We start from the raw sequence: 12,836 nt of genomic DNA, 5'->3' as shown, positions 1-12,836 counted from the left end.
CAGATCTTCCTTCAGTTTTCTGTGTTGCCAGCTGTGAGATAATTCATCTTCCTAGTACCTCCTTTTGTGGAGTCAGTCACATAGAAGCCTTTGGGATTTACCCAAGACCAAATTTTAAGTGAGAAACAGGGAACCCAAAAGTTTTTGTTATACCTAGTTATTCATTTCTCCACTGCTGGCTATTAATTGCTAACTTCAAACCTCAACCTACCTGGGATTGCTTGTGCACAACTAATGAATCCAATAAGGAAAGTTTGAGGAAATGTAGGGACCTCTTAGGTAGGCCCAAGAGCTTTATAAGAAAACTTAGACCTGCCCCCCCCCCAAGAGCACAGAACTGCTTTAAGCATTCAGAATAAAGTCAAATTACCTCAATGCACATTTACATTTAAATGCACCAGTAATAGGCCTGACCTGTGGTAGTTTCCATGACTACCTGGGGACAACTCAGTTTTATTGGATCTTGCTGTTGGTCCACTCATATACTTAAGCAAGTGTTCAGAGCACCGTGACCTTCAGAGTTCCACCTTCATCTTCTTTTCCCCTGGGACTCCCTCCGTTCCCATCTAGCCTAGAAGAACCGAATCACAGAGAGACACCAGATGAAAGACGTAAAATGTTGACTCCTCCCACAAGTTTGTAGCATTATCCTTTTGGGTTGAAGCTGTAGAAAAGGCTCAGTGGCGAGGATAAAATCTTGCAGAGAGAAGCAGCTGACTCACATCCAAGGGCAGCACCCTAAGTTGAAGTCCTCCATTGTGAAGTTAGTTGCCCAGTAACATGAGGCTCAGTGCTCAACAAAGCTGCTCTCTCCTAGTCTGAATGTACAAAAAGGTTTAATTAAGACAGTAATTTTTTCCTACCCATAGGGAAACCTCTACAAATAGACCCAAATCTGCATACAAATGAAGTCATCCAGATTATTGTAAACAGCACTCAGCCCGTACTAAACGATGGGAAACTCATTGCATTACTCAGAGAATACTCACATTTTAACCTCTGGGTCACTAATAATTTTTAGAGTAATTAGTCTCTTCCAAGCTGATATTTACATTGGAAAATGCTTGCCATTCAAAGAAGATTTATAGATATGCTTCTCAAAACAGTCCAACTATGGGGCCATTGGGTGGCCGCGAAAATTACTGAATCTGGGAGAAGAAAGACCATTGACAGCCTGAGCCTCCCCAGAAGCCCCACTGCCCAGAGCACCCTCATGCAATCCTCTCCTCCTAGGCCCAGTGCAAACTCCTCCAGCCGCTGCCTCCCCCATCCCCTGATCACTCCTCTCCCCTCCACTGGGCAAGGAGGACAGCAGGAGCCAGGCCCACGTCTCCTGCCAAGTCTGCTCTGCAGCTGTCCCTGGCTACTCCTCTGTATCAGGTTTTTATTTAGTGGCTACTCCACAAAACCACATAACACTTTGCCAGAACCCAGTCATAATTCCCACTCAGGTGTTGTGAACGGAATTTTTATAAAATCATCGAGGAGACAAGAAAATTCAAAGCAGGTTTGAAAGACAGTCACTGGGGAGCCAGGAATGAACGAGGATGACCAGGAAAGGTGGACGTGGATGTATGGAGGCCAGCTGGGGAAGCCGCCACTGTGACCTCCCTCTCAGTCCAGCTGCACTTCCTTGGCCACACTCCTGTATAGGGTGACTACAGTGACAGCAAAGGTCATCAGTTTAGTAGTGATTGATGGCCCTTCCTGAGCATTTGCTCTGTGCACAGCACCGTGGATTAATCACCTCCTGTGATTCTCACCACACCCTGTGAAAGAGCGCTTGGTTATTCCACTGCCCCAGTGAGGAAACTGAGATCCAGGAAGGTCAAGTCAGCTGCCTGAAGTCACCTGGTGGACGAAGGTAGTAGAGCCAAGGATGGGAACCAGATCATCTGATCCCGGAGCAAGGGACAGCCAGGCCAGACCAGCACCAGGAACCTGTTCCCGCCACCCCTCCCTCCCACCGCGCCGCCTCTGCTCCCCCCCCTCATGATAACACCACGGTCTATGCCTTGGGCTGTTTGTGTGGCTCCCACATGGATGGGGACCACCTCCTCTGTTATGTCTCCTCTTCCTTCTCCACAAAAGCCTTGGGCACATCACAAGTTCTGCTGCTTCATAACTGGCAGGAAGGGAAAACCAGACTGCTGGTGGCACCTGAGAGGTGAGCTGCAGGCTCCATGTGGTGCAGGAGCCTAGGCAGTAAAGGGCGGTGAGGGTAGGGCTCCAGCAGCCTGCACACCTGTCACTCAGACCACCAGACCCCGGGGCTCCCTTCCTCTGACCTGCAGTGACGGTTCCTGTTCTACCACGCAAGAGGCTGGGGTTTACGCTCCCGACCCCAGGCACAAAGAAAACTGGAGTGAAACCCTCAGTAAACACAGAGAAAAGGTGTGGAAATAGTCACAGTAAGTTTGAGCCTCCCCTTCACCTCCCTCCACTCAGCTCCCAGAACACTGACCACCAGACACTCCCTGTGGGGAAATTAGAGGATGCCTTTTGCAAGAAATTGAATGATCTGTCACCAAAGAATCTCACAGACACTGGCATTTGGAACCTTGGAGAAGACAAGGAACTCTCCTTGCTGGAGGGAAGCCCAGGAGCCAACAAATCCACCACCAGCCTTGACACTCCACCCTAGTGGGTCAGCTTGCTAGTACCTGCCTGCGGAGGGGAGCAGAGGGGCTGGACTCAGCCACCATTGGGGGCAAGGTGGGAGGGGTGAGCCCAAAACTAACCACGGGAGCAGGAGAGCTTGGGAGAACCAGAAACAGTGAGGAAAACAGCAGAAAACCCTTGAAAATTAGATTAATATTCTCAGAGAGAAAAGGTACTGAGATATGACATCAAAAAAAATAGAACAGGGTGCTGTGGAAAGGGGACTCTCAGTAAAAATATGGTAGCTGAAATTAAAAAGCAGTAGGGGGTGGGTAGAAGTCATGCTGAGGCAATGCCCAAGGAATCAGAACATGAAGAAAAAAGAACAATATTAGGAATAAAAATGAGCAAGAGAAATAAAGACAAATCTAAAATTAATAGGTGTTTGAGAAGGAAGGGTCAGAGAAGTAATGATTCAGGTCCCAGAACTGATGTGGCAGAAAAGATCCACACCAAACCCATCATGTGAAGTTCCATTTAAAAGGTTAAAGAAAAATCCTGAAATTTTCCAGAGAGAAAATTTGGAGATCTGTATCTCCACTCCCCTCCAGGGACAGTAATCAGAAAACTCCGGCTTCCTCGGTAGCAACCCTGACAGGTTGACAGCTTCCTTCACCGAGTTTCTCCGTTAGGTGTGAAAGCAGAACAGCGAGTCATCAGAAGGACAAGGATTTGGAAAGTGGCCTCCGTGCCCCTCTCTGCAAGGAGCTCTCTGGAAATGCAGGAAACAGGCTGCGCACCAGGCAGGGGACACCATGAGGACTGAACCCCAAAGAGCAGCAGAAGCCAGTCCTGGGAGACTGGAGAGACGGGTCCCAGGACAAGGGCTGTGAGGACCCCGAGGAGCAGCCATCAGGTGGGAAAGAGAGATGTGGAGGCCCCACCCGGGGACACAGCGCAACTGCTAGATCACGGGGGCGTGGAACCGTGGAAATGTTCCAGAAGGGTTCTACAGCACCGTTGGAGAATCCACGGCAGGTTCACAGGAAACTAAGCAAAGCAAAACAAAAATCATTGATTCTAGAGAAACAAAAATTATACCGAAAAGAAATGTACATTTGCTGCCTGGCTCATTACTGAAAAATAATTTTACTCCTAAAAATATAAATCTTGAATTTCAATATCACTAAAAGTCTGTGATTTGGGCCCTTTTGAGAGAGAATATCAAAAAGGGAGGAGGGAGGCAGGTCTGCAAAAGTGGTAACTCCAGACCTCACATCGCGGAAAATCAATAGGGAATGTCTGTAAGTGATGAATTAATAAATACCTACAGAAGTGGTTTTAAATACAGAGGTACAGCTGAAGAGTTAAAGATGTTAGAAGGGATTGTCTCTAAGCAATGAGAGGGGGAGGTGGGGGACCAGGGAGGTGGGGGACCAGGGAACTGGGGTGGCTGTGGTCCTGTGGCACCGTGAGACATAACGGTGCCCGTGGGTACCTTGTGAGCAATGAAGATGAGACTCAAAAATTAAATGCTGCCCATTGGAAATTATCCTTAGAAACTTTGAAGCTGGAATCCCATACCACCACGTAATCAGTGATCAGACTAGAGAAAGTGGCTGTTAACGAGTCTGGATGAACGTCTAACAGGGGCTTTCTACTGATGGTCGCCACGGGTTGCAGTGTGACTGAGCATCAGCTGTGCCTGGGGTGTGGTCCCAGCCCACTCTGGCTCACTGAGCTGGAGGTACCTCTCGGGTACCTCTTGCCACATGTGATAAGCCTGGCCTTGTCCAGAATGTGTTAAAAAGCTTCTCATGATTATCTCATTCTTAAGCTCGAAGAGCCTTCAATGTCTTCCCAACCATCCTGCCAAGCTCTGATTACTCTTGCTCCAGCCAGGGTCCCTGAGCCTTTCCACCTGCCTCAGGATTCTGTTACTGTTGACTGACTCTTGCAGTCTCAGACAATCATTTCTATTCTGTATCATGTCTTCCCTCTTGGTTTCCAACCTGCCCCCTTCTGTCTGTCCACACTGGCCCAGTCCCTGCCACCTGCTGTCACTCAAGCCCTGCCCCACAGGGAATCTCTTATTTCCAATTTGGTATTCTCATCCAATGCGCTTTACCCTCCATAGCACTGACCTTGATCGCAAGTACAAATTGCAGCTATTTCAATAACCTTAAGGTTATGAGACCATCGGTCTTGCAAATGCATGGCATTGTTCAATGAGGTCTACAGGGAATAATAGAAATAAAGTCATGGATGAGGAAAATTATGGTGTGCTAGTGGAAGCAGTGTCCCGTTATCTGCAGGCACTAAAGTGACATTAGATTTTATTTATCTAGCATCTTCCATGCTCAGGCACACAATACTCAGGCTTTACCATAAAGCACATCCTGTCCCTTGAGGACTTTGCATATGGAGTAGTATTGGGCACAAATGAGAAGAGCAACCAATCACTTATCTATTTATTTAACAATTATTTATTGAGCACTATGTTCTGGGGCCAAAGTTTACAGAAATGGAATGGTTTTAGCCCGCTTTTGTGGAGCTCATGGTCATTTGGAGCAATGGAAACCCACAATATTAATGCTGTAAGCTCCATGCTTCTGGAAGTGCAAGGTGCACTGGGGGAGTGCTTACATTATTGTTATGACCAAAAAATCCAGCAACTGGGCAGCAGCCTCTTCAGAATGAGGCTTGGAGAGGGTTAACCCGGCTTTGCAGCATCCAAAGTTCTTTCTTTATACACTACTCATTAAAAGCCCGTAAGGTCACACCCCCTGAGCATGCTCACTTATCAATTCTGTCTACAGGCCACTGGATTCATAGACTGTGTACCTCTTAAAGTTAACTAAAATAGACATTTAAAAGGATGAGCTTTTAAAGATAAGTGGAAATGGAAAGTCTAATATCCTGTGCCTCAGTGGCTCCTCTCCAGGAACTCTAGAGTAGACACCTCAGCTCCAATACCACCAGTGCAGCCCTCACCATTGCTGGTCAAGAATCTGGATTTAATAAATTTTCCCAGAGGTCTGGGACAACTCACAAGCAACAACTCCAACGGTATCACGTAGTAAGCATGCCTCTTATGCAAAGCATGATTGCCTGTGAAAGGGTCCATTCAAGAGACCAGATTAAACTGAAGTTGCTTAGTGAGGATAGAATTAGAACAAATGGAACCGTGGTCCACAGAGATGTTTCATCAAAGCAGAATAACTGATAGAACCGCCCTTCTCCTCTCTGGAGATATTTCCTTCTGAATAACTAGCGTTGGACCTCAAATAAATACTGGCATGTTTTACTTTTAGCTTTCCTGTTTCTAGAATCATTTGAGACAACTGCCCTTCTGTTAATATATCACCACCTCAGAAAATAAGAATGCACTTGATTGGATTGAAACTTTAAAATGTTAATTACATTCCTGTCCTGGGGATCCAGCCTAAAGAGACAGAACTGCTTTGCTTCAGGCTGAAGGCTGGCTGAGGACTTTGATCAGTGCTGGCTCCAAGGGCTCTCACCCAATTAGGATGTGCAGACTCCTTCTGGCCCCAAGTGACTCATCTTCATTCCCTGTAGGCTTTGGGACTTTCTGATGGGGGGAGAGGGTTGCTCATTTGATTTAGGTTTTCTCGAGAGTCCTTCGTTTCTAGGCAGCTGGTAAAGATGAGCCTGTGCTTCTCTTGCTGTACAGGCAGCCAGATGCTGACCAAGGAGGGTAGTGAAGACCCGCTCTTTCCCATCATCACCCTACCCAATATCATACAATTGTCTTCTTCTCCAAAAGAAAATAACCTATTTCCACCCGCTCCATGGAAGCTATGATTTTGCAGTTAAAAAAAAATTTCAAAACTGCACTGAAACTTCTGGACACCTCAAGAGCAGTCAGCCCCACCACCGTGTTTACCTTACTCCAGACCTTTACAGAGATCTTGCTGGGTATGAACTGCCTGCTGACCTCCAGGACCCAAGAAAACACTATGAACAACTTTATGTCTGTAAATTCAACAATTTGGCCTAAATGTACAAAGTCCATACAAACCCAGACCAAATCCAGAGTAAATAGTAAAACTAAACTTAAGTTGAACCATTCAGAAACCACCAATTCACTTCAACTAGGAACTTCTTTTCTATCCCCAATAATCAGGAACTTTCTACATTAACCAAGGAAATTCAGTCAGCCCTCCACAACCATAGGTTCTGAATCCAAGGATTCAGCAACTGCAGATAAAAATAATTTCTAGAAAATAAATCACATCTATACAAAACCCATACAGATGTTTTTCTTGTCATTATTCCCTGAACATTACAGTATAACAGCTATTTTCATAGCATTTGTATTGTATTACGTATTATAAGTCTTCCAAAGCTGATGTAATGCACACATTGTAAGGTTATATGCAAACATTTCTGCACTTTCTACAAGGAGCTTGAGCATCATGGATTTTGCTATCTCTGGGGGTCCTGGAACCCGTCTCCATGGATGCCCATGTGCCCCTGTCTTTGTGCCTTACCCAAGTTCCCTCGCCTGCGTTCCGGGCCAGTGCAGCGCTAATCACTTGCAGCCTGCTGCCTGGGTCAGGAGCCACGGAGGCCCAACCAAACTCATTAAAATGTTAAGGTGCCCATCATGTATTTGTCTTTGAACCAACCCACATTTATTGAGATATCCCAATATCCCAGATGTCTCTAAAAACAGAACAACATTAATTAAATAAGAAGGTATTTTAACATTCAGAGTAAAGATATGTTTTATCTAAATTTATGACTTTAACATAACAGTACTAACACAAAGTTACTTTTATTTAAGAATGGTATTTGAATTTAATATTGCATATGTACATAATTTTCATAAAAGAAAGGGTATATGAGTACGAACTAATAAAGTGAACTTTCATTCATTGTGTTCTTTGAAGAAAAGATACAGCAAATATCATTTTTAAAAAAACACAACACTTTAGAATTACTATGAAAGTCCAAGCCTTTGGTAACTGCTTTAAAACCTACCTGTGTGACTTAGTCTTAAACTGTGATGCTGAATGTGCTCATTTAGAAGGGACTTCTCCTTGGAGAAGCGGAAAGCCAAGCCATGGTCTTCTACTAAGTCCTTGGTCCATCTGTCCTGGGGGAATCTGAGTAATCCAGTTTGGTGTTCTGATTTTGCCCTGGGAATTGCTTCACCGCTGGGGACATGACTACACTGTCAGACAATGGGTGGAGATTGTTGATGGGTACATTTTGTCTTCCCCTGGAGCTCCTGAGTGGAGGCTGCCTCTGGTGAGCCTCTGGTGGGCTCAACTCTCCACTGTCCATTCCACCAAACACCCCACAGTCCCAGCTGCACCCCGAGTTCCCAAGAAGGAGCTGGGTAGAGAAGCACTCTTTCTCTTTATGGCAACTTACATCTGAGGCTTGGAGCAAGAAAGCATGGAAACTGCCCCAGCCCAGCCTAATTATTTCTCCCTTTTTCAGCTCCTAAGTAAAAGGCTCTGGGCTCCCCACTTGTATTCCTGAAGCACCTGCACCTGGTGTCTGAGCACCTGCTGATGCAGAAGCGGGCTCTGATTATTCCAAGGCAATGGTGGATGAGAAGGAGGAATAGAGACCAAACCTCCATTTCCTCTTCATCATCCTTTGATCTAGTCCACATGCTTCTTGCAGCAGACCAAAGCCACCAGCCACAGGCACAAGTTCAAAATGGCCTCCATCTACCCACCATATACAGTAGGCTGGGGGGGGGGGCGCTTCTCTGGGCTTTTACCCCTCTTGGTATTGACTACCTAGAGCCCCTGGGACTGCCCTTGTTAGGAGCCCCAGTTAGCAATTGTTAACAAAATATTTTATAGACATTAATATTTCATCTATTTTATATAAATTTATTATTTGTGCATGCTTTTAATTGTATATACATTTTATATGTTGAAATTTAAGTAATATACATAAACCAAACATGAAGTATTTTTTAGACACCTACATGTTTGTGGGCATTTAGTGAACTCCTTTTGACAGGATGAGGGAAGTGAGGATATTGCTGATGGTGGTTGGTTAAGCTCAAGAAATGGGTCTCTCTCATGGGATTACCTTCATCGAGGTGTAAATCAACCTGGATTTTTCTTTTCTCTCCACAGGGAACTACTGGAATGCCGCCTCGTTCCCAAACCCTTCATCCTACCTGCACTTCTCTACTTTCCAAGGGGAAACGAGCGCTGACATTTCTTTCTACTTCAAAACCTTAATCCCTCGGGGAGTGTTTCTGGAAAATCTGGGGAACACCGATTTCATCAAGCTGGAGCTGAAGTGTGAGTATCGGTTCTCTTGTTAACGCTCCGAGAGCCCCTCTGTGGCCTCAGGGTCCTAGGCCAGAGTGTGCAGTGCCATGCCAGGAACATGACGGCTCTTGTTCCCGGAGCAGGACCAGAAGGTGCAGGCCAAACCTGAGCCCTGTCCTTGGGACACACCCAAAGAAGCAGGTGCAGGCAGAGGTACCAGGACCCAGTTATCAGGAAGACCAGAGAGAACACGCCGCCCTAATGTCATGGGAAGACAACACACACACGTGCGGTTCTTTTTAAAATGTGGTTGTTTCCCAAGGAGACAAAGGAGTGTATGAAGCCATCTGAGGAACACAGGAATGATAAAGAGGATGCTGAGTATGCAGTTTTCCCAAAGAAGCCCCCACCCACACACCCTGTAAAAGATTCTGGATTTATTTAGCCAAGGAGACAGAAGCTATCAGAGGCAGACCCAGATCAGATGCTGCTTAGCTCAGCTCCGCTGGCCTCACCTCCCAAGACCAGAGGAGGCCTGGCTTCTGTGGGAGACCTGTGTTTGCTGCATCTGAGAAATGCAATTCTTGCTTTGCCAGGGTCCTGGTGTCCCCACAGCCTAAGTTCAGCTTTAGGAACTTTCAAGCCACAGATGCCAGGTCCCCTGCCTATTGAGATAAGTCAGAGTCCACAAGATCACAGACTATGTCCGCCACCCCACCCCAAACCTCCTCCCTCCACAGAACCTCAGCCTCCTGCCTGCCTTCTGTCCCCTTTACCTGAGTGCTTAAGCTACAGGGTCTCATGCAAGAATGACCCCAAATCCATTTCCCAGTATTATCTGATGGAATATTTTTATGCAAAATGATATTTTAAAAAGAGATTCTCAGGTAAACATCTTTCTGCTGCAATTCATTGGATTCTATTTTAGAAAACAATAGACTATGATATGCAGAAAGGCAATAAGTTTTAGAGTTGGCATCTCAGGTTCAAATTCAAATTTTGGGTAAATTGCATGATCTTTTTTGGATCTCAATTGCCTAAACTGTAAAATGGGGATGCTAATTTGTGCAGGTTTTTATGATAGCATTTGTTTCAGCATATAGTAGCTGCTGGAATTCTCTTCCCACAGTTGCTCATCGCTAAGCCAGATCAAATTGAAAGGGAGCCTGAGGATATGCTGTCTCGAAGGTGGGCTCCACCATCTACAGGTTTCAAACAAGCTTTTAAGGCAGAAACCCACAAGTGAGAAGGATTATACCAGTTGTTTGTCAAGAATTGGATTTGGGTAGGCAGGGTGTCAAGAGGTCTGTAAGAAAGGGGTCAGGTATCTTAAAGCATCTTGGAGAGGGAGACTGGGGGAAGGACAAGAAAGGAAGAATTTCTTGGAAGGGAAGGAGCTGGGGTAGATGACCTTGGTGGCTCAGTGTAGGACTGGAATGTTCTGCTCTAAGGAAAGCTATAGCTCTGAGCATGTGAAGCCCAGGCCATGGTGAGTCTGGGCCAGGTGGGGACCTACTGAGAAAAGATGTCCATCAGCACAGGGTCAAAAGTTATCTGAGGGAGAGGGGTCTGAGGCCTGATTGCTTGTGTCCTCTTGGCCTATCATTTGGGGGAGGGAGCCTCAATCCTCTTTGTCCTTTACTTTCGATTTCTTTCACAAGAGATGTGAAAAAACAACCTGACTGGCCTTCTGCCACCCCTCCCATCACAGTGTTTAACTCTGTCTCTTGCCCACCAGGGTCCCTCCCAGGCCCACTTCTCCCCGTGTTCTGCTCTTCCAGCAGTGGCTAGCTGGCAGAGGGCTCAGGAAGGGTCGTTTCTGCTGTCAAACTTTTGTAAACTGTCTCTCCTTCCCCCTCTTTAGTTTGCTAGGCTTTCTGATATCTCTGTGATAGGAATTCAGATTTTGTCTCTCTACATGTGTCTCAAAGGAATTTTGTCACAGTGTCTGCCTGCACGTTGCTCTCCAGAATCGCAGTCCTGTTAATTAACTACATTGTGCCCTTCTGTCGAGAATGGAAGATTCTTGATTTGGGGAACAGTGAGCCTGTGTACAATAAGTTAATGAGATGCCACCAACATCTTACGTGCAAGCAGAAAAACATGCAAGATAAAATTAGGGCAATCTTCCCCGTTAGCATACTTCAAAAGTAAAATCCTAACTTTGCATCCCACTTGTTACTATTTATTTGTCCAGTGAGCATTTACTGAGTGTCTACTATGTCCCAGCCACTGTGGTGGGTGCTGAGGAACATAGTCAAATCGAACATGGTTTCTTTACCTCAAAGATGTGTCTGTTTTGGAAAAAAGACAAGTAAATCAGGGGTTACAGGGCGAGGAAGTCACCCCATCAGGTCACAGAGTGCACAAGTGGAGAGCTGGCGTTCCACCCCAGACGTTTTATGTCTGTCCTAGAGTCATCCTAGAACACTCTGCCTCTCACAACAGACAGGGAGAGAGCGGCCTGGGTGCCAAGGGGGAAATTCAAACCTGACTGGAGTGACAGCAGGTGCTTCCCAGGGACTGTGATGCTTTAATTAAATTTTGATGGATGAGCAGGAGTCAGGAAGGTAAAGAAGGTGAGGGAAGAACAGGAATCGGGAAGGAAGGATGTTCCAGTGTAACACCGAGGGGCTGAAAACGCAGGCCACCGTACCAAGGAAGCCGGGAGGCTGCAGGTGCAGAAGACCCTGTGCAGAAGAAGGGGCAGAGCTAGAGCTGGGGGACAGGAGTGGCTGAGCACCCAGGGTCTCCTTAATCATCACCATACAGTGAACTGGGGCAGAACAGGATGAGGCTCACATTCACCCAAAGAAAGACCGGCAGCCGGATGTGTTAGTCCATTTCTTGTCGCCATACTACAATGCCTGAGGCAGCCTGACTTGATAGAGGATAATTGAGCTCATAGCTTGGGATGCCAGTCCCCTGGGCGTGGCCCTGCTGATGTGAGGCCCCTCTCGACTGCACCACCTCGCGGTGGATTGTGGTGCTGGTTACCCATGCAGGCCTGAGTAAGCATGTGACCAAATGGCCAGTCATAGAGGGGTCAGGTTTGGGCTCCTAAGCACCACCCAGGAGGCTCCACCTCTGAAGGTCCCACTGCATCCCCCCCACCCCGGCCACTGGGAGCCAGGTTTCAACCACACCAACCTCTGCAGGACAAACCCATCCCAGCCACAGTGCAGACCAGGAACCAAGGGGGCTGCAGGAAGGGAGTAGTGGGAGAACGGAAAGAGGGAGACAGCAGGCAAGGCATGCCTGGGAAACTCAAAGGGAAGGTTCCCGGGTCTTCAACAACACAGCCCGAAGCTGAACTGGAAGGACCCAGAATGAGGCTGCTCTTTCTGCTTCTGATGCTGTGGGGGCGGGGCACTTCCTGCTCAGGAGGGTGGTATTTAGGGCAAAGTACATTTTGAACAGTTCAGTGAGAGCCTCTGTGGCCACCGAGGGCCTAAATAGGCAGGCACTTCCTGAGCAGGCAGAATGTCCCCATGGAGCCTGCAGAGGACTGTTAGAATACAACAGTTACTAATAGGGCATCATGTAAAAATGTGGATGTGTAACCAACGTGATTCTGCAATCTGTATTTGGGGTAAACTTGGGAGTTCAAAACCCACTTGAATCAAATGTATGAAATATGATATGTCAAGAGCTTTGTAATGTTTTGAACAACCAATAAAAAAAAGAAAAAGAAAAAAAATAAAGAAAGAAAGAAATAGCGTCTAGGAGTTATCACCCCCAGGGAGAAAGAATCTGATGCACCGAGCGTGGATGAGATTGCCCAAAACAAAAGGGCAGAGAAAAAAGTGAGAAGCCCAAGAATGAAAACCCCCGTCAAGGGTCGTGAGGAGGAAGAACGGCGGTTAGAAGATGGGCTTCCAAGGAGGGAGACAGGGGTATCCCAGAGAGGGAGTGAAGAGAAAATTTCAAGAAGAATAAGAGAGTGTCAGGTACTGCCGAGAG

General features: G+C 46.6%; 1 protein-coding gene across 1 annotated transcript in view; it reads left to right on the top strand.

Moving 5' to 3' along the window:
* The window catches only part of Cntnap2 (contactin associated protein 2), a 1,323,006-nt gene that overhangs the window by 1,086,730 nt on the left and 223,440 nt on the right, over nt 1–12,836 (top strand). Inside the window, exon 16 of the mRNA XM_071605412.1 lies at nt 8,733–8,903. Within this exon, the coding sequence (XP_071461513.1) occupies nt 8,733–8,903 (171 nt within the window). The remainder of the gene's footprint in view (nt 1–8,732; nt 8,904–12,836) is intronic.

This window comes from Marmota flaviventris, chromosome 1 (genome assembly GCF_047511675.1).
Source record: "Marmota flaviventris isolate mMarFla1 chromosome 1, mMarFla1.hap1, whole genome shotgun sequence".
Classification (NCBI taxonomy): domain Eukaryota; kingdom Metazoa; phylum Chordata; class Mammalia; order Rodentia; family Sciuridae; genus Marmota; species Marmota flaviventris.
The sequence above is the reverse complement of the archived record's forward strand: the minus strand, read 5'-3'. Positions and strand labels throughout refer to the sequence as shown.